Source organism: Rhinolophus hipposideros (genome assembly GCF_964194185.1).
Source record: "Rhinolophus hipposideros genome assembly, chromosome: 3".
Classification (NCBI taxonomy): Eukaryota; Metazoa; Chordata; class Mammalia; order Chiroptera; family Rhinolophidae; genus Rhinolophus; species Rhinolophus hipposideros.
Genome location: NC_138049.1, coordinates 37,852,623 through 37,875,349, shown reverse-complemented (window position 1 = coordinate 37,875,349; position 22,727 = coordinate 37,852,623). Strand labels below are relative to the sequence as shown.

General features: G+C 32.7%; 1 protein-coding gene across 4 annotated transcripts in view; it reads right to left on the bottom strand.

Moving 5' to 3' along the window:
• Positions 1-15,043: 15,043 nt before the first annotated feature.
• Positions 15,044-22,727, bottom strand: part of TBC1D32 (TBC1 domain family member 32) — a 178,647-nt gene continuing 170,963 nt past the window's right edge. For all 4 annotated transcript variants that reach the window (XM_081039396.1, XM_081039398.1, XM_081039397.1 and 1 more), the window contains one exon: positions 15,044-18,058. In XM_081039396.1, the coding sequence (XP_080895522.1) occupies positions 17,939-18,058 (120 nt within the window). In that variant the 3' untranslated portion in view covers positions 15,044-17,938. The remainder of the gene's footprint in view (positions 18,059-22,727) is intronic.

Sequence of the window (22,727 nt, the reverse complement as noted above, 5' to 3'; positions counted from 1 at the left end):
GGTAAGTTACAACAAATAACAGAGGAAAGAAATAGAAAAACCTAGCAAGATGGCAGATTTTCATTTAATTATATCACTAATTACATTAAATATGAAAGCTCTAATTGCCAGTGAAGGAAACTCAAAAGCAGTTGATCTAATGACCAATTGAAAGGAAGACTAAAGTGCAAGACATTCTGTCTATAAGAATTCCACATTAAATATAAAAATATATATAGGTCAAAAGTAAAAGGATAGAATGAGATATGCCATGCAAACACTGATCAAAAGGTAGCTGGTATATGTGTATTATATTTCTCAACAAAATAAAATTAAAAATGGAATGGACAGAGTCCTAGAAAAAATATCATTTAGTAGAGCCGTCAAGAAGAAATAAAAAGGGTAGGTGGATTAAAACTGCAACTGCAGTGGGCAGCCCAGTTGAGTAAATACCCAAGCCCTCACAAAATCAAAGTATATAAGATAACAAATCCAGATAAAAACTACAACAAACTAAATGACCTGTTATCACCACAGACTCCAAAATACAAGTAGGTGTTGCCAAACAGCAACAAGATGTGTTGTATCAGGGTAGCCAACAAAAAGCAAAGGTAAAGCAAAAAGACCTTTGAGAATCCCAGAAATTGAATTGTCAATGGGTATTCAATCTCTAAGAGTAAAAAATACTCACCTCTACAGCAGAGTCCCTACGCAACATAGAAAGTTCAGTAGGCCAATCTTAGAAGAACAATCCACTACAGAGCTCATGGGTAAAAGCAGCAAGGAGAACACAAAATTCAAGTGGTGCTAGTGCAACATGAGTCATAGGAACTTTTGAAACTGGCCAACTAAAGCTCTCTTCTAGGACAAAGCCCTACAAAGAGGAGAATTTACTCAGAGAACATAAATTAAGCAAGACAGGGACAAAATGCCTAAGAAAAAGGACAGTACAGATAAAAGTGTGGAAGGAGAATTAGAGGAGACACATCTCAGAAAGGTCATATTTTTTGAATACTTTAGAATAACCACAGAAGAGGGAACCCTAGAGTCATGAAGCTAGGAATCTCTGGCTCACACTTCCCTAATGAGTTCAGGAAATCCACCTTATTTACTCTTAAGCAACGGAAAAGGATGGCAGTCAAATCTTGAACAAAGTTATGTAAAAGTCCTCCATTTAAGACTAGAAATATCTTTATTGAACCAAGTCCTTTATTAAGTAATAATAGTAACATTTATTGTGTTAAAAGATCATATGACACATAACAAAGATGACGTGTTGTATGGAGCTTATTAGCAACCACTGTTCTCAAGTTTTGGTAAAAAAAAAACCAACAGACTAATATAACTAATATAATATAACTAATATGACCATAATATACATACAATTCGGGCGGAATTTTTGCTTTGTGGTTTCTCATAGTTAAAATGAGAGTCAGTAAAAAATCTTAAAACATTTAAGGAAACTTTTAATAATATTAGAGAAGACAGAAGATGTTTGCACAGTGATAGATGACAACATAAACCTAGCTCTATTAAATTCAGGAGCTTACATCATTAATGTCAGTAATTATTCAAGCAGTGAGTGCCCAGAGGAAAAGGGGTCTGTGGCACTATAGAAAACAACATAGCAATAGCTTGTGGCCATTGTTCAGATTTACAACACTACAAAAATTCATGAGTTTGGGTTTCTCTGTTCTTTCTTCAAACACATATGGTGAGTATAATGAAATTGGACTAAATAAATAGCCAAAAAAAATAGACACATTCTTTTACAAGTTATAGAGTGGGGTTCAGGTTCTGATTGACTGTGAAGGCTTTAACTATGTTTCCATCTGGGCCCTAACAGTTTCCATTTTTTCAGGCTCAAGTTCTCAAATTTTTACCTTTATTGCTTTCATTTTAAATTATGTTGATTGGTGTATCTTTATTTGAAAAAAACTGTATTTCAGTTAATTGTATAAATATGAGTCTGTCCGGTGTGATTGCAGGCACTTATGTAACTACCAAAGAAAATCCAGTCAAAATAGATGTTTGAGATAATTATATAAATACAGACACTAAAAATATATTTAAATGTTTAATATGCTATTAAAAGTATAGCATTAGCAGTAATATTTTCAACTGAGGACAGATAATTTGATTAAGAACATACGATAAATCAAATAATAAAAATTCTGAAATAAAGACTCACTGTTTAGGTTTTGGTAAATTATTAAACTACTTTTTGTTAACTTTTGTACTATTTTTTTTTTTAAGATTTTTTATTGGGGAAGGTGAACAGGACTTTATTGGGGAACAGTATATATTTCTAGGACTTTATTGGGAAACAGCTGTGTTTTTTTCCCAGGACTCATCAGCTCCAAGTCAAGTTGTTGTCCTTTCAATCTTAGCTGTGGAGGGCGCAGCTCAGCTCCAAGTCCAGTAGCTGTTTTTTTGTTTTTTTTTCTCAATCTAGTTGCTGTGGGTGGGGGGAAGAGGGGAAGCGAGAAAGGGGAAAAAGGGAGGTGCAGTCCACCATTCCTTGTGGGAGTCGAACTGGCAACCCTGTTGTTCAGAGATAGTGCTCTAAGCAACTGAGCCACCTGGCCACCCAACTTTTTTACTGTTTGGGTACTAATATATCTTCCTGTCTCATTTATCATCCTTCCTTCCAAAGTTCCACCACAAAATAGCAAACGGGGAAAAAAAATAATGTTCATAATAACTTTGTAGATTGGATTTGGGAATTTCAAAAAAACAAAGATCATGATGATTTCTGCAAGATGGAAAGAAGGCACTATGTTGAGAGATAAGCCAGGTTTATATAAATCCTGAATAGAAACGGAGAAAGATGTATCCAATGCAAAAGCTATTCCTGGTGCAGTCATAAGGTAAGGAGGGCAGGTTAGGGAGTCGGGGCAGAAATAAAAGTTGAGTACTTTCTAAAAACATGAAACATTACACTTAGGAAGAGCTAGGGCTCCTGGATTGAGGACCAGAAGGCAAATGCATAGTTAGTTTACCTGCTTGGTTCACATGCACAAAGTAAAATCTGGATGAGCTTAATGCATATTTGTTAAACAAAGTGATGAATGTATTTAAATCGAAAATAGAAAGATTACTGCTCTTATACACCCCATGAGGAAAATCAGTGGCCTAAATTGCAACCCTGAAAGTATTCAGCTCTAGACACATCCATCCACTACTCAACTCCATCCATTACTCAAATGAGATTGGGAAAATCAAGAGAAACTCTCCAACAATCTTTTCTAAGGGTTCACAATATCGCAACGCTAAAACATCAATTAACTGTTGCTCCTAACCTTCTACTACCCAGTCTCAGGCATTATTACTGCAATAGTAGTTTATGACTCCTTTACAGTTACTCAGTGTTGTAGGTGCTACCATGTCTCTTCAACTCATCCCCTCAGAGCAACAACAGAGAAATTTCTGTGTGTGTGTGTGTGTGTGTGTGTGTGTGTGTGTGTGTCACTCATTTCAGTTACCTTTAGATAATTGGATTTCTAAATGTTGAATCTTTTGTTCCACCCAAAGTAGCTATATTCTTTTAGGAAGTTATGTCACATTCTTCAAGGATCAGGTTAAGATATTTGTGTGACACACCTCTGCCTCCCATGTTTAGACGTATTCAATAACAATTACCCTGTGTCTTAAGAGGCCACAGGTCTTTGAGAGTCTACTGAATCCTGAGCTGTGTAGTATACTCTGCCTTGGTCTTGGCCAGACTTTATTATCCAAGACCCTTAATCCTGATATTTGTATACATGATCATCAGTTTTAATCTTCACTGTCTCTTCAGACGATCTAGGGTATTTTATGGACAAGCACCAGCCTGCTAAGGTGACCCAGGTTTCCTGAAATGAATGGTCCCTAAGGGAAGCTGGTCATTATTACCATTGTCTACTCAGGCTGTTTGGAAGTCTTCCATTTGAGTAGCATGCTAACTTTACTATTTTGTTAAGCACTGGAACTATTTTAGCATCATAATTATTTATTTTTTTTTTACCCTTGGAAAACAAGTATAATGTTATGAAAATAAAATCATTAGACTGGTTTATTCACATGAAGATATCAGTCCCTTTCTTTTTAGTCATGTTTTTTTTGTTGTTGTTTGTTTTGTTTTTGTGTGTTTTTTTTAACCTCAAACCCCTCATTGCTTTCTTTTGCCTCACTTACCTAATTTTTTCACCATGTTCCAAAGGTTCAGGTTTTTTAAGCCAAGCTGATTTTCGATAATTTTCAGTGGTTTAATGTTAGTCAAAACAAGAACTTTCACAAAGATTTGCAAGAATTTCTGTAACAGAGAAAATTGAGCCAAAAAATAAGAATTGATATGGTGAATTTTGTGTTTCTTGACTTTTTTTTTCCACTGCTACACTTTCTTTTTCTTCATCTTTTTTTAAATTTTGCCTTCCATGCATATAAAATCCCTGCACCATATTGATGCTAACAATCTATTGTGTTGTTCTGTATTTTTCTTTGAGTTCATATAACAATTTACTCACACACACACACACATACACACCTATAGGCTTTGTTTTTAAAAAAGTAGGCTCATACACGTTTTTGTGTATCATGATTTTTGCTCAAGAATACTTCATGAAAACCCTTCAGCTTAGCTCATAGAGCGCTGGATGTACCGTGATTTAATCAGCCCTTCTCCTATTAATGGGCATCTGCATTGTTTCCAGTTTTCATCATTAGAAATAATGCTGCCATAAATAGCTTTGTACCAAAGTCTTTTATCAGGGTTCTTTTTTCTGTGAAAATAAACTCCTAAGAGACGGATTGCTAGGTTTAAAGGTATATGTATTTTTAATTTTAATAGGTGTTGTCAGATTGCTTTCCGTCACTTTGCTTCTCTGCCAACTGTACATACAAGTATTGTTCTAGAGGACTCCCTTCTTCTAAAGTACAAAATTTAAATTCCCATTTCAATAATTTTCAAATGTTCGATATTTTGAAGGAATGTATATCACTGATAATTAATACTGCTTTCCATTAAACACAGTACAATACAAATTTTATGAATCCAAGCAGTATGGTTTCTTTTAATTTCCCAAACTTATCTGCATTAACAATTTTGCCATAAAGAAAAAAGAACCTAAACAGGCCTTTCCTACTATTTTCTTGAGTACTTAATATCTTGAAAACTCAATTTACTACAGTGTTACCATAATGGTTTTAGGTCTTGCCTTGAAGCATTTCAGGTAAAGAATTGGCTCCCCTCTCTACCTCTATGTTAAAAAATGGTTTAACTGTATATTAGAGATGTTGTTTAAATTGAAATTAAACAGAATGAAAGCAAGATGAAACTACAGAATAAACATCTCAATCATAATGGATTCTCAATACAAGGGATTCGAATAGGCAGCAGTTTTTCACTGTTATCTATATCCAAAGGCACACTGTTTTAAGAGTCTTTCTTGATTAACACTTGGGTATCATTTGTGAAGTGTCAAATACCCATTAAGTACTGATGTATAATTATGATTGTAGATCAGATTCAAAAAGAGTTCAGTCTTGTTTCACTGATATCTGTAGGAAAAGAGTATCTCAGGACTATCATATTCTCTCTAAGATCATTAAATTATCTTAAATAGTGTTTTATTTGAAGTGTATATGTGTGTTTATATGACAGGTTAAGTTCCCACTAACTGTACAATAAAAATATCATCTCTATCATTATTCCACACTACTTACAACTCTCACCAAGAGTCCTTTAATGAGAAAAACCTATTTTAGTGCCTCGTATGCCCTCAACTCTTGCTGTTTTACAATCTCACTTAATATGTTTATTTTGAAAATACCAGTGGAATCTAAGAAGGGGATCACCTGGAACTTTGATCAGCCATCTGTTCCTCACTGTGAGTTAAACTTCAGTAACATGGCACAGGATATTAGAACCATAATTTAGACTAGGATGATCCGAAGAAATCATATCCAAAAGTGCCCTTGTTTTACACTAGAAGAAATGAAGCCCACAAGCATTCAGGTGCTGAAGTGACATGGTTAGTCGCTCATGGTACCAAGACTCGCATACATGCTTATTGACATTGTGTCCTAGTGTTCTTCACTGCACTATGTAATGTGATTAAATATGAAGAGATTAATTTTAGATAAAGCTTTAGACTGGAATATAGAACAGAGGTGTCTTGGAAGGAGAACACAAAGGACCAAAGCAGTTGGTTCCTTAAAGAAAATTAATGGCAAATAAAGAGGGGGGTGGGTGATGAAGAAGAGGTACTGATAACGTATTTCCTAAGCAAAAGTTTTATCCAGAGTCAGTGCTACACCCATAAAACATTTTAGAACAGCATTAAACCTATTGTCAAGACCCTCTCGCAAAGTGAAAAAGGAATATGGTGACCTTTCAAGGTTACATCCTTTCATCTACTCTCTATGGCTGTTTTAGACAGTCAAGAGTATTTGGTAGCAGTGTTTTATTTTAGCTTAACTCTCATTAAGATCTCATACACTTAATTACTTAATATTCCTTAAGAAACACAGCTTGAAATAATTGCTTCATTAGGAAAATTTAGCAGTATTCATTCTCTCTGGAATAGATTCTTGTTCTAAACTTGCTGAATGTTTTAGTTGTCCTTTTATTCTGAATGCAAACCCCTTCATGTCTCTTAATAGAATTGCATTTCAAATACCATTTAAGGGGAAATAAAAAAAAATTCTGCATGAAGTAATATTGAAGAATGTTCCTTGTTAGCATAAACTACAGCTTAAAAAATTCTGGAGGTATGTACTAACGGCAAATACTGGGAAAGATATGCTATATGGTAAAACAATAAAGAAAAGAAAAATTGTGTTTTAAAGAAATTGTTTTGAGCATAGCATTTCATTCGTAGTAGATCAACATAATTATTTAATAAAATTAGTTGAATAAATAAAAAGTGATTGCTAAGCTAGACATTCTTTAAAGCGAAGTCTTTTAAAGAGAATTTTAAAAGCAAATTAGATCTGAAATTTGTTTATGGAATATTCAAAGATATTTAAGTTTCAAGATTAACTACTACATTAGGTTTATTTTTCTGCTGAAAAACCTTTAGTATCACAACCTATAGGAAAATGTCTAAATTATTTGTCCAATCAAGTTCATCTTCCAGCATTTTCCCTTAAACAAAACCTCCACCGCAGCCAGAGGGCTTTGCTTGGACTCCTTCATGCTCCTTGTAGTGTCCCTATGCTCAGGCTATTTGCAGTTTACTTGTACTTTTCCATTGTTCCATCCTGGGTGCACCCTGTTTTGCTTAATTCCTATCCCTTCTGGATGAAAATCCTGTCCCCCCTATGATCGCTCAGCTCAAGGCATTTCCTCCTTCCTCTGGATCTTCCTATTACTAATTACTCTTGATGTGGTATTTCTCAGGATTTACAAAATATGAACCTGTACTTTTGTCTTTTCTATTGTACAGGTTTTACCTCAGTCATATTACAAGCTCCTTGAAGGTAGAGACTGATTGTTAAGACATCAATGTCTTAACAGAGTAGACTCTCAAGTACTTGTTATCAACTGGAAATTTATTTCATTATCAAGTGATCCTATAATATGGAAGATAAATGGATATAATTGTCAGGTACAGCATGTTTATGAGTTTAAATATTGGTCACTGTTTATATTATGCTATTAATAAAAATAAACAATTTAAAATGATCTACATCATATAATCACAATTTTTGTCCAGATATAAAGATTACATTTTAGTGGAAGAAAAACAGTGAAATACACACACACACACACACACACACACACACACACACACAGTGCCAAAAAATGTATGCACATTTTAAGAAACAAAAACTATTAAAATTGTAGTAATATATACCGGTAACAAAAGATGACTAAGTCACATTTGACTTCTGCAATTACCAGAGGTGCTCAAAGTGGTTACCATCAGATTCCAGACACTTCTGATTATGGCGAACTACTGCTTGAGCAACGTCGACCAAAGTGTACACACACACACACACACACACACACACACACACACACACATATCTTAATGTTAAAATTAAGTTAAAATCTACCACTTGGGTGGTAGATTACTGTAGATGAAATGTGGATGTTACAGGTACTTTGAAAAACAATAAATCACTGTACAAAAATTCAGAGTACTTTTATAATTTTCCCTAGTATTATTCTGTCTTTTTGGTACTATTAAGTATATTCTGTGTAGTCAGCTCCACCTGTCACTTCTATTTCCTGTTTCTTGGTTTGTTTTGTTTGTTTTGGTTTTGCATTTAACTCTTTAGGGAGAACTGGGCTTTCTGATATCCTGGTGAACCCGGGGCTGAGACACTGCTCAAGTATGCCTAAGCCCTGATTCAGCTTTCTTCCCCAGGATGGGTCACGGACTAGCAGGACCAAAATTTGTAAACATTTTTTTTTAAACCAGAGGAACATGAATAGTTTGAGCAAGCTCTTCCTGAATAATGATATAAGCTACAAACATAAAATAATGGTAACAAAATAAATGTTTCAATCTTAGACTGCACTTTGATTATTCACTGGCAGATAAGCTTCCCTTATGATTGACTTAGTGGCCAAGAGAACCAATTATGCTAAATATGCTTCATCTTCTCCTATTCAATATGGCCTTCTCACCCTTGATGAATTTCTACATCCTTGGTTATATAAATCAGGCACTTGACCTAACCTTATCGTGTGTGTGTTCGTGTGTGTGCGCGCGCATTCTTTTCCTGCCAATCCTTAGCCCAACTGAAATAAATACCCTTCCGTATGCACATTCAAGTGTCTTTCCTAATTCCCATTAATTTTTCAGTTAGCAATAGTTTTACATTCATTGTATACAATAACTTAGGAATATTTTTCAGTGCTCAAATAACTAAGTGTCAAAATGAAGAAAACAGAATTAGGTTATATATGCTAAAAATAATCATATAAAATAATATTCAAAATACATTAACTGGGATCAAATTTGAGTTCACTGATAACATTGATATCCTAATAGCTCTCTTTAGATGTCCCAGACTTTATCTACAGAAATAAAGTTTCCTTAATAGTACACATACTCCTAGCAAATGGTATCAATTATATCCACAAAACTGTTTGCTAATTGGTAAAAATATCAATGGATACAACAAAACTTTAATTGTATTTGCTAGTCTATACACTTAGATTCTCAATATGAAATCTAATAAAACACTATGAAACTAAGAACATGCCCATACAGCCACAGCAAAAAATATTCAGAAAGGGGGTAGGAATAAGGAACCTCAAAGAAGATGACAGGTTGTTTAATACCAGATACACATATGATTTCATCACATAATACAAGATTGATTTCTTGCTCAGGTCACAATCCAGTGTGTGTTGGTAGTAGGTTTTACTCTTCACAAATTCAAGCATCCAGTTTCTGGAGGCACCAGGAAAAAAGAAAAGAAAGCTCACAAAGAAGATACACATACTATTTATGCTTTGGCCTGCTCACTTCATATTGGTTAAGCTGATCAAATGCCCTGCAATATACCTGGCCCAGGCAGAGGAAACTGATTGGTGGACATCACCAGTCTATGCCATACCCATCATCCAATCTAATGAATACATTTTTTCAAATCAAAATAATTTCATGATAGTAAGCAAAATATTAATTTGAAAATTTTGCTCTGAGGAAAGTTAAAAGAAAAATGTAGGCAGTTATGGACATGATATGGAGAAAACTTGACCCAAAAAGCAATTTGGTTTACATCTGATTATTTCCAATGCAATTACATAGTTAATTGTACTTGATGTTGTAAAAGAAGGGATTATATTTTAGAGATGCTCTGTAAGAGATAAACTTCGGCATTTTAGCAAAAGGCTACATGTAAGTGTGCTATTCAATAAAGAATAGCAGACACATATTCTGATGATAGCAGTTCAATACTTGAATCCTGAATTAGATGATCAAACTCTAACAGCCAACATTTTAATAACTGTCTCCCCCAATGTATCGCAAATGCACTCTATTAGCAAACATGACAGTCCAATTATTTCCATGGCGCTTAGTGTTTCATGGTGGCCTATTGCCAATAGAAGAATATGGGTGGGAAACATGCCAAAGAAGTTAACTGATTTTTAAAGCTAAAATATTGCTAATGCTGAAAAATTACGTTTACTTGAGGCTAACTGCTTTGACCCTGTTTAAACTCATCAGATAAGTAAATACATTGGCACCGACTTAAGCAATAACTCTCTTGATATTCTGCTGAAAAAAAGTCAATGTCAATTTTGCTACCAAGAACATATTAGTAAAATTTTATGTCACATAAAATATTGTTTTATTTATCACTACAAAACACAAAACAATTTCTATAAAAATATAAAACAATTAAAAAATACACAATAATCCATTATACATTAATCTGGTCTATAACACTAAATCTAGAGTATAAAAAATTAACCTTTTAAAAGAAGAAGAAAATGTAGGAAAACTGGATAAACTACAAAAATATGTCTAACATTGAACTGTACAAGGACTTTTATTTCTTTTCTACCATTTTATGTTTATGACTAGTAAGGAAAACATAAATAGAAAAATATAATCTGTTCTCTTAGAACAGTCTGAATGAGGGAAAAGATTGGTACCATAGTAACAGAGTGCTTGATCCATGGTAGGAATTTAATAAAGGTATGCTGACAAAATGAATGAATAAAACAGTTGAAAGAGGACTGAACTTGGAGTCAGAAGAGCTAGGATCCAGGCTATGCTACCAACTAGCCAACAGCAGCAAATAATAATTTATTGAATGCTTACTGACGCGTTGCTATAAACACGTGCATTACATCATAATCTGATGAGGTAGATACTACTGTTATGCTCATTTTGCTCACAATTAAATTGAAGCACAGAGGAGTACTTGGTGGTGATAGAGTTGGGATCTAAATTTGAACAGTCTGCCTTCTGAGCTCTCATTTTACCTACTGCATTGTATCTACCCTCTATATGATCTTGGGATCTCCTCTTCACTTTCTAAGTCATAGCATGAACGATGATATAAATGTTTTGGATTAGATGTCCTCTAGTGTCCTCTGTATCTAAAAAGTTTATCCTATCTAAAGTGGATTTGGATTTATAAGTGTAATTAGTACTCTAAACTAGAGTTGGCAAAAGTTTCCTATAAAGGGCTAGATAATAAATATTTTAGGTTTTGCAGGCCATACAGGCCCTGTCACAAGTATTCAACTCTGTCCTTATAGCAGAAAAGCAATAGATAATACATAGACAAGTGAACATTTTGTTCTAGTAAAACATCATTTACAGTGACAGGCTGTAGTTTGTCAGGCCATGTTTAGACTCATATACAAAAAAGCAATAGTAAAGCTAGGTTTAACAAGAACAAATTTGGAAATTTCAGCATCATTGTGCTAGGAGGTATCTTGACACACCAGATGTTCAAGTCTTCTGCCTTCAGAACTACATCATTTAGGACAAAGGATTGTCTCCTTGATGGTTTCTATGAAGAGAGACTATACAGATTCAAACACCAAATTGATCTATAAGTTTTTATAAATACAAGGTAAGCACACGTTTCTAAAAGGTGTAGTCTGGTTTCCAAATTATGACTAGATCCCCGGGGTAGGTCACACAAGCCTACCAGATGCATGTTATGGCCAAAATAATATCCATATGGAGTAATACAGCCACACACATGCACAAGCACACGTACACACTCACACAATCTAATATAGACATTTTTGATACAACCTTTGCAAAATAGAATTTAGTGAACTATTATTTCTATCAAAAATATATTCTACAGTAAACAGCAGAAAACATATTTGTGCCCAAAACAAGTTATTTTCTCCCAGCTGTACCTATTAAAGCACCTAAGGGGGAAATTTGGTCTAATGTCTCAAACTGTTCCTTCCTTCTGTATCAGTATGATGATTCAAAACAATTTTGATATTTCATTCAGTAAACACTGTGATACTCTGCTCTGTGCCTAGTACTAGGCTAGCATTTTTGGGAGATAGGAATTAATCAACTTTGTCCTTAAAAAGCTTATGCTTAATTTTTGGGAGATCACATTCCCAAATAAAAGTACTAACTAATGATACATTTGTTGAATAATAATGCTGGCATGAAATAATTAAAATTAAAAAGCAATTCAAAATATTAATATAGGAAATGGCATGTAGGACTATATAGAGATAGATATATAGCTATATAGTCAAAGGGTGATTCAGAAACCTTTTATAATTTAAGAGGAAGGAGAGATCGTTTGAATTAGAATGATCCAGTCAAGTTTTGGGGTTTATTGGTTGTAAGATTCTTACACTAAACATGAAATGGTATAATATTATTTGAAGGTAGACTGGAAAAACTAAAGCTATATAACATAAAACTGAAAGCAACACTAACAAAAAATAAATACATCTAATAAACAAATGAAAAACATAATATAGAATCAACTAAAAAATACAATTAATCCAAAGGAAGGCAGAATAAAAAGGAGAATAAAAACAGTTGAAACAAATAGAAAACAAATAGGAAGATGACAAATGTAAATATAAAATATAAACACAACATATCAATAATTACATAAAGTGTGAATAGTGTGAATAGTCTAAACATGCTAATTAGAAGCTATAATTCTCCATATGGGCTGGGGGAGAAAAGAGTTCCAGGAAGCTAGACCAATTCTATGCTGCTTACAATAAAATCACTTTAAATACAAAAATATATAAGGGTAAAAGTAAAATAATGGGAAAAGATCATGCAAATCCTAAAGAAAAAAACCAGAAACCTCAAATGGCCATATTAATATTTAACATAGTAGATTTAAAATATTACTAGGGATAAACACAGTCATTTAAGGATAGTCAATTCACCAAAAGAATATAACTAATAAAAGTTTATACAGGTAGTAACTGACTTCAACATGCATTAAGCAAAAACTGATAGAACAGAAAGGAGAAACAAACAAATCCATTACAGTTAATTTCAACATTACTCTCACAGTAACTGCTAAAGAAAGAGCCAGAAAGATCAGTAAAGATAAACAATACAAGACAAACGATATCAAACAATTTGATCTGAGAGTCACAGACCACTTCACACAAAAACAGCAAACTATATATTTGTTTTCAGTGCACATGAAACACAAGGTATATATCTGGGACATATGTAAAACAAGTTTCAATAAATTTGAAAAGATTAAAACCATATGAAGAATGTTCTGACCACAATTAATTACACTAGAATTCTATAACAGAAGTATACCTGAAAAATCCCAAAATATTTGGAAACTAAATTACACACTTCTAAATAACCCATGAATCAAACAGAAATTCCAAAGATAAATTATAAAGAGTTTCTAAATTAAAATGTATAAACATATCAAAATGTGTGGATGCAACTAAACCAGTACTTACAGGGAATTTTAATAGCACTAAATGTATACTACCATGTTTCTCCAAAAATAAGACCTAACCGGAAAATGAGCCCTAGCATGATTTTTCAGGATGACATCCCCTGAACATAAGCCCTAATGAGTCTTTTGGAGCAAAAAATTAATATAAGACCCAGTTTTATTTGGGGGCAAACACGGTAGCAAAGAAGGATTTCAAATAACTTTTAGAAACTATAAAAACAAGAGCAAATAAAACTGAAGTAAGTAGAATAAAGGAAATGATAAAGTTCCAAGTGAAAAAAATCAATGGAACAGAAAAATAGAGAAAACTGGTAAGACTAAAAGCTAATTTTTAGAGGACCAATAAAATTTATAAACTTCTAGTCAGACCAATCAAGAAAAAAAGAGAAGATGAAAATTAACAATGTAAAAAATAAGAGTGGTGACATCACTACAAATTCTACACATTGGAAAGGGTAACAAGGCATTATTTTGAACAACTTAATGCCAGTAAATTTGACAATTTGGTGACATGGACAAATTCCTTGAGTGAAACAAACAAAGCTCAATAAATAATTTGCATAGTCAGTCATGTATTAAAGAAATTGAATGTTTTTGTTAAAAATCTTATCAAAGAAAATTCCAGATTTCACTGGAAAATTCTACCAAACATGTAAGGAATAAAAAAATACCATTTATACAAAAACCTCTAGAAAAGATGAGCACTTCTTAACCTATTTTATGAAGCCAACATTACCTTGATATCAAAATCAGAAGGAAAAAAAAACTACAGATCAATATCCCTCAAGAACATAGATCTAAAATCTCGTACCAAAATTTTAACAAATAAAATCTGATATGTAAATATGACAAAATATAACCAAGTTAATCTTAGGAATGCAGAAAATCCCTGTTCTTCACACCCACTCCGCTGCCCCAGTCCCTGGAAACCACTAATTCTGTCACTGTAGATTTGTCATTTCATATAGATGGAATCAATTTTTTCTGTCTCTTATTTTACTTAGTATGGTGCTTTTTAGATTTATCCATGATTTTGTGTGCAACAGTAGATGGATACTTTTTAATGCTGAATTGTTTCATTTAAAGGCTGAACCACATTTGTCAATCCATTCCATTCAGGTTTGGGTTTCCAGTTTGTGAATAAAGCTGTAATTATCATTCATATATGTGTTTGTATGGACATATACTTTATTTCTTGTAGGGAAATAGCTAGAAGGGGTATTGCTGAGTCATATAGTTGTGAGTTGTTGTTTTAAGCCAAATTTCCAAACTCTGTTGCATTTTTGTTCCTCTAAAAAGGTACGGGTCCCAGTTGCTCTACTTCCTTGCCAACATTTGCAATCACATTTTGTTTCGTGTATGCCTTTGTTTCATAAATTTTAGTGAGTGTGTATCACCTGTGGTTTTAACTTGCATTTCCCTAGTATTATAACTAATGATGATGCCGCATCTTTTGTGCACAGTTGTCATCTGTATATATTCTTTGGTGAAGCTGTTGGTCAGAAATTTTGCCTATTTTAGGTACTTGTTCTTCTGTTATTGAGTGGTTAAAAATCTTTTTATAGTGTGAACATAAAGTCTTTTACTAGATATGTTTTGCAAATCTAGTCACTGTGACACCTTTTCATTTATTTGAGGTGTGTTTTAATGAGTTTTTTCTTTCCTTTATAAATTCTGAAGTTTGTAAAAGTTATTTTTTTTCTTTTATGGTTTCTCTTTTATGTGGTAGGAAACACTTGCACAATTCACTACCCATTCCATGTCTATGCCTTCACAGAGAAATGTGGCTAGAGGAAAACACAAGTTTTCTAACTCATCTTATGACCATTAAATCACAACTATATTTTCCTAGTCTATTTACTCTCCCGCTATCCTCGACAACTGTTTCACTTATTTTCATCTCCTAAAACCTACCATGGTTTTTGCCATCTTCTTAAATGATGGCCTTGTTTGCTATTTCACTGAGAAAAAAATAAGTTCCAGGGAAGCCCATCCTGTATCTGTAACCATTTACACTATCTCCTCATTACTCTGAATGAAGTATCCATGCTCCAGGCAAAGGTGAATTCCAAAATGTATTCACTAATGAATGCTGGACATTAACTCCAGCGTTTCTCTCTTCAGCATGTTTTTCCTTCTTTACTGCATTATTTCCACACTTGCAGTTCTTTTGATCCCATGCCTCCTCTAGCTACCACCCATATTTTCTTTGCCTGTGCAGCAATATTACGAGAGAAGTTTCCAAAATCTTGCTTCTCAGCTTCATTTAATCCTGCTCCAACCAAACTTTTGTCCTCACTACTCCATCAAGATGCTCTGATCAAAGTCCCCACTCCAGAGGTCAGTTCTCACTTGTCATCTTTATAACTGTATTTTCATAGTTTTAAAATTCATCTCCCCACGAAGACTACAGACTATTTGAGGGGAGATGCTGTATCTCAATTATCCTATACTGAACATTAAAAATACTAATTATATATGTAACCCTCAAAACATGTCTTTAATGAATAATCAAATAAATTTATTTAGTATATCGGAATTGCAAGGTCAAATTAGAGCACACCATAATTTAATAGTCACAAATTTAGGTAGAATTCTGTTAGGAAGCTTACATGACTTTCTGAGACTTAACTTGACCTTCACAGATTCTTTAGATGCCTATGTATCATGAGGAAGCACAACTACAAAAATTAAATTTTGACCACAGATATTTGAAGATTTATATATGTGCACTTAAATTTTTCACAAATTTGTTTACACTGTATCATAAAACACAGTTTATGATAATGAGTCCTATAAAATATACCAAGTATCTTCATAAATTAGAAATACGTTTGTCCTAAGGACTTATATATTAAATAAAAACAAAACTGAGAGGCAAGACAGAGCTGTATTTATCTCTAAAGAGTATTTGTAAAATAAAAATAGGTGCAAAAATAATTCACAATGTTACACAAACTACCATATGATACATTTTATATCACTAGATTGCTCATTGTTCATGTCACTGATGATGTCATTGTTCATAAGACATTTATTTATCAAATGAACACAAAAGCCTGCTAGCTCCAGCTGAAGTCACTTTTCTAAAATGTAACTGTTATTATCTAAATCTTACTGCAGTTTCCAATCAAAATCACCGATTAGTATTATAAAATTAAGTTACAGTTTCTTCTCCATTCGTATTTGCAGTTACCATGTAAGAGTTTTTAAAAAGACATAAAACTAAGTTTCTTAGGACCAATAACAATAACTTGGGAAAAAAATGGGAGGAAATGGATCCATAAACATGTATTACAAGTTCTGCAAAACAGCTTTTCAAAATTAAGTTTGAAAGTAGACAAAGCTTGGTGTTTTGGGGTCACGTAGGACTCTCTTTCTTAACTTGCATCAGCCAGAGGTAAAGTGAGCAATATGTCAAATTAACTTGCTCAATTTTCTTTTCTCAACTTTTCCAATGCCCTTTAGGAACACCATTACTGAGAAGCGATTGTTGGCATTTACAACATAAAACCTGATTTTGGAAGGTTGATATTGCAATAGCCTAAATATCACAAAATTGAAACCTGTGCAGAACCAGTTGTTTTATCATACTAAAAGGAAAAATTAGTTTATGGACGAGCCATTTTGGGTTGAAAAGGAAAAAAAAAAAAAGCTTCAGAATAGTTTTAATGGTTGATTTAAAAACTTGTTGAAATTGATGACTGAAAAATTAACAATTTAATATTATTGTGTATTACTTTCATATATTAAATGTTGACAGTTGTAAGAAAATAGACCCTCACATATATTAACCTCATCAAAGCAGAGACTTCTATTCAAATAAAACAGTGTTTGTCATTTAAAATAATTTAAAATCTATTTTCCTTAATGTTTTCAAGTTCAGTACAAATCAAATCTATCACCAAGGAAAATGCATGACAAATGAGAGTCAAATGCTTACCAGTATGAAAGAACCAATCTATCTTTTAAATGAACCATGTAGAGACCACATTTCATGTGAAAAATTATAAATTGATATAGGTACCAAAAGCAGTTCCTAGAAAAACAATTATATCTGAGGACAATAATTTTCCTACAACTTGTCATGATAAATATCATTTGTTTCTCCACATGTAGAATAAGTAGTTGTGGTTTTCTCTGTTTTTCTTATATGTGCAGACATAAAAAAATAAATAAAACAACTGTCTTTTCTTTGTCTCTTTGGACTCTTTGCTAGTCAATTATTTACAATATTGCTGCTTCTTTCCAAACTCTTTGGAAAAAGTATTTTAATCATGCGGTGAAGGAAGAGATATAGGTTGGAACTAGTTCTTACACACAAAGAACCATAAGTGAGCTAGATCTGATTTTAAAACAACCATACACAACAACAAACATAAAAATGAATTCATCTCATTTCAAAAATTGAGCTAATACCTACTTATATTCAAAAACCATCAGTATTGATTTACAGTATGTGTATTCACAAAGTATATGTTGTTATAAACATAGATTAGAAGCAATCAAGTCCCTTTGCTTCTTATAAAAACAAATAAAACATATAAAACTAGATTGTGCATTTGATGATCTACGTGCTTTGCACTCTAATGTTCTGCATGTCTCTCAGCAACACCGGTCGGTAGTTTTGTTCCAAAATTTCCATGTATTCAAAGTAATCACTCACTCGAAACCCATGCAGTGCTTCCTCCTGCCAAAAAATATAAAGGGAAGTTCATTCGCTCAGGTAAAAACACACAATTCTAAGTTAATCACTTTTTTTTTCAGGTATAAATGGGGGTTTTATGTTGCCAGTAAATGTGTAATTTTTATTTGTATTTAGTAGGCTGTGTATGTATGATAGCAAGAAATCACGTCCCTATGAAGCAAAGTTATCTATTGTCAAAACCAAAAATGTTTTACAGCTAACAAAAAATAAAACAAACTCCCAGATAATGAAATCTCCCTAGTATTTTTGATATAATAGTTTCCATGATAGAATGATTGGTTCACATTTGTAATTAGTAAAGACTCTATAAAGTTTTTCTATCAAAGGATACTATAATACTGCAAGAAATATGCATCTGTTTACAGCAATTGTTCATAAAACCTTTTACCAGTCTACAATTCATAATGTTGGTACTATACATGTTTATCCTAATTTGAAATTTAACGGTTAATGTTCCAAACGAGGCACTCAAAAATAAAAGCAGTAGGGACATCTGTTTAGAATCTTCGCAACTTTTAGGGAATTTTATGACAATTCCTTTTAGCATCTTCAAATACTAGCTATGCAGCACCTACCCTTCAAAGTTTCCAAAACAGCAACAACAACAAAAATCTGCTTGACTTAACGTAATAATTTTATTTTAGGAGTTTTGGAGGTTATAAAAAATTTTGGACAATCCATGCCTGTCTGGAGATTATAGTTTAAAGGCAAAAGTTACTAACGAAAAACAAAAGCAATTCAAAAGCATAAAATATACCATATATTATATTACAGATAATCAGGTTATAGATGAAAGACATCAATGTGGAGTAACTAGGAAAACATGACACGATTCTCAATAAGAAAGGATGTTTTTAAAGGCCTCACTGGTCAACTTCTAAGTTACTAAAAGTTCATACCTTGCAAGTAACTTGGGAGAATGTTACTTTGTTTTGCTAGCTATGTATCACCTAAATTCTGGGTAATTTGGGGGAAGTTAGCTGGCACTTAAAAAAAAAATTATTAGCAATCCACAAGGCAGATTTTATAGCTAAAGAAACCAAATGATGTTAAGTTATATGCATAACATTATATCATTAAGGCTAGAGCTAATTCTCTTAATTTTAAAATAATTTTGATGTGTCATCCATTCTTTCATTTGTTCATTCATTAACTCATTTATTCTCTTCTTGTATATAAGGTTCTTGGTTATAAGCTGAAGACACAAAGATGAATGAGACAGGTCCCTATCATTAAATATTAACAGCTGCAATATATATATTGTCTCCAGTTTTATATATAAGCAACTAAATCAAAGGGTAGGTGATCATCTTATGAATAGTAGAAATATTGGGTTTTGTAAATTTCTCTCCTATCGAAAATGTTTCATTTTGTTCTTTGGGTTTTGAACTGGCCATTCATACTGTTCAGGAATTCTCTTTAAACAGTTATCATTATAGTCATTGAACTATTATAAATTTATCCATTATTTTCATTCAACTAATGTATGATTTGGCATTAATCACCTCTTCACTAAAACTACACCTATGCTGGAGAGTAATTATAGTAATTTGTTATTCTAATTGGAGAATAAAAACTCAATGCTGGAAAAACTGTTTTAGTACATACTCATGATTTTTAAAAGAATACATATTGTTCCTAAAATGTGAATTACAATAAGAGATGACAGCATTTGAACAAATCTAATTAGAAAGATCTAATTCTTCTCTGGGCAAAAATAAGCAAAATCTATTTTAACATTTTAATTATAGTTCCACTTCAATTTAAAAATAAAACTACCTATCAAGAACGATAACTTTTACTTGATTTCAATGTATTTTTTTCCTTAGAATGTATTTTTTGAAATAATGGCTTCTATTTTGGACATTGGTTTTAAAATAAAATAAAAAAATACCCTGATAATTTGTACTGAAGAGACAACCATAAAACATGACAAGTAATGCTATTAAGGTCTTATTTCATAAGAGAAAAATTAAGTATTTATTTTAAAGGTAATGTTTTTAAATTACGTAAGTTCATTATTTAAAATTTGCAGGCAATTTTAGCTCTACACAAAATTTCAAAATCTCGGAATTCTACTTGCTCTCTTCAAAAAGGAGTATTTTTCATTTTATCCTAAATGTTGTCTACTAGCCTTTTAAGTGGAGAAATTTTCTTTGTAATTATGACCATTTAAACTGCCAGCTTATCATTCAAGTTATAGGAGACCATTTCCTAAGAATACTGCTTTAATAGCATTTATAGACCTAAGTATACTGGACTCTGTATAAAAATATGACTTCCCTTGTTCTTTAAATAGGCATACACATAATTATATAAGGTAACACTCTCTCAGTGTTATATATATATATATATTACATTATATATATAATACATATATATAATATATGTGTATATATAATATATATACATATACATATATACATATAATATATTATATTATATTTATAATTATTATATAATTATTATATTAATTATAATTATATTATATTAGGTATATATATATATATATATATATATATATATATATATATATATATAACAGTGTACTATTTGTTCAAAAATGGTTTTCCTTTAATAGGTTATTACCACTGGAGTATTTTGTGTCTTGGTTAGGAAGTTCATTTTCACATCACATTTTCTTTTTGTACCTAATGTCTTTTCAACCAGGTACCTTCAATGGTTGGCTAGCTTCATTAATTTTGAGTTTCAACTGTTGAATCATCATGAAGCATTAAAAATTAGCATCCTAAAACACAATGTTGTATGTGTCTTCAATATTGTATGATGTGCCATACACACAGTTTCCCTCTCTCCTTTGTATATAGAATCCAGTTTCAAATATGCATCTACTGCTTTTCGATTACTACTGAGAACATTTGATTAGAAGGTCCACTGAATTTAGGATCACATTTTTTTAAAGGTATGTCTATGACTTGTCATTGAGAGACAATTTGACATATTAGGAGCACAGGATTTGTATTCAGACCAAAAACGAAGTTCAAACTGCCCCGTTAGTTACTAGATGTATGAACCTGGGAAAGTTTACTGAGTCTGTAAGCCTCAGTTTCTCATGTGTAAAACGTGGGCAATACCAGCGTAAGTCTGTGCTATCTAAAGTCCTTACCATGGACTATAAAACCTTGTGTGATCTGGCTCTTGTTTCATCTCTCACCATTCTAACTCCCTCACCTTGTTCTGGCCACAGTGGTCATCTCAACACTTTCGAAGAGGGCCAATCTCATTCCTTCCTCTGAAATTTTTTACTTGCCTTTCTTCCAATTTAGAAAGATTTTGCCCAGAAGTCTTTGTTTTTTCCTTTGCTTTATTCAGGTCTCTGCTACCCCTTGAGTAGCCTTTGCTGGACTCTTAATTATAAATAGTATCTCTGAGTCATTCTCTGACTCCCTTACCATGTTTGATGTCTTTATAATAAGATCTATCAATATCTAATATTATATAATAATTTGCATATTATTTATCCATCAGTAGAATGTAAGGTCAATGGGGGCAGGGACACAGCCTGTCCTGTGACTACAATAGTTACTGGGACACAGCTCTTGCACAATAGTTGAATAAGTCAGTGAGTGAATGTGTAACGCTTGTAAATCCCTTTGCCCAGTGCCTCACAGTCAGTGAGCACTGAAGTCGTTAATGATAGTCATAATCAGAACATACTTTTGATTAACTGATGGTGTCTAAAATGCTTGAGTTAGATTTTCTTGATCACACTGCAAATCTATAACGTAAGCATAGATGAGCCCATCAAAACTTACTGATTCCAGTGTCTGCTCTTCAATCCCTTACCAAGAATATAAGGTAACAATTCATCTAAAATATTAAGATATTTAGATATCACTGTCTTTTCTTGTAACTTCTCAGGAATATGCCTGTTATGGAAATCAAGTTATACCTACACTTTCAAGCATTATTTGTATCAGTTAAAGTTTTCAAAAGTAATGTCCAACACAAATGTTTTTAGAGCTACTGCAAGCCCTGTGTATTTGGAATTTGAACTTAATACAAAGCTTGTCTGAGTGGTAAATATATACAAAGCACAAAAAGATCAAGGGTGCTAACATGACATATACCTTGGTTATAAGATTTCAGGACCAAAGTTAGGTAATTTTCTGATATGCTCTTTTCCAAATGTTGAATTATTAATGTATTTGAAAGGTGATTTAAAGAAGGGATGTAATAGCTCTTTATAAAGTATGAAGGAAAAAAGTAAGATAAGTCACTTTGGGTTAAATTGGAACAGTTGATTCTTACTAATAATCATCGGGAAGCATTTAAAATAAAAGTTTACCACAAAAGGTGTAGAATTTACTATACACTGAGGTCATTTAACAAAGAATTTCCATTAATGTCAAATCTCCCCTGAGAAACACAAAATCATATAATGAATCACCTGAGAGAAGGGGTTTTGTGAACACAGTTCTGCTCTTTACCCTTGTTAGACATAACCTTTTTTGTACTGTGTCTGATCTATTATATGAAAAAGGACCTTTCCTAGTCCAAGGGGTAGAAACACAAACAACCTAAAAATAATGTTTCCTCTACTATATTCTTCTTGACGTCCTTGGTAAGATTAAAAATTCCTGGATGTCATATCCCCAAACTTTTGAATCCTTGATGTTTGCATTCTGTA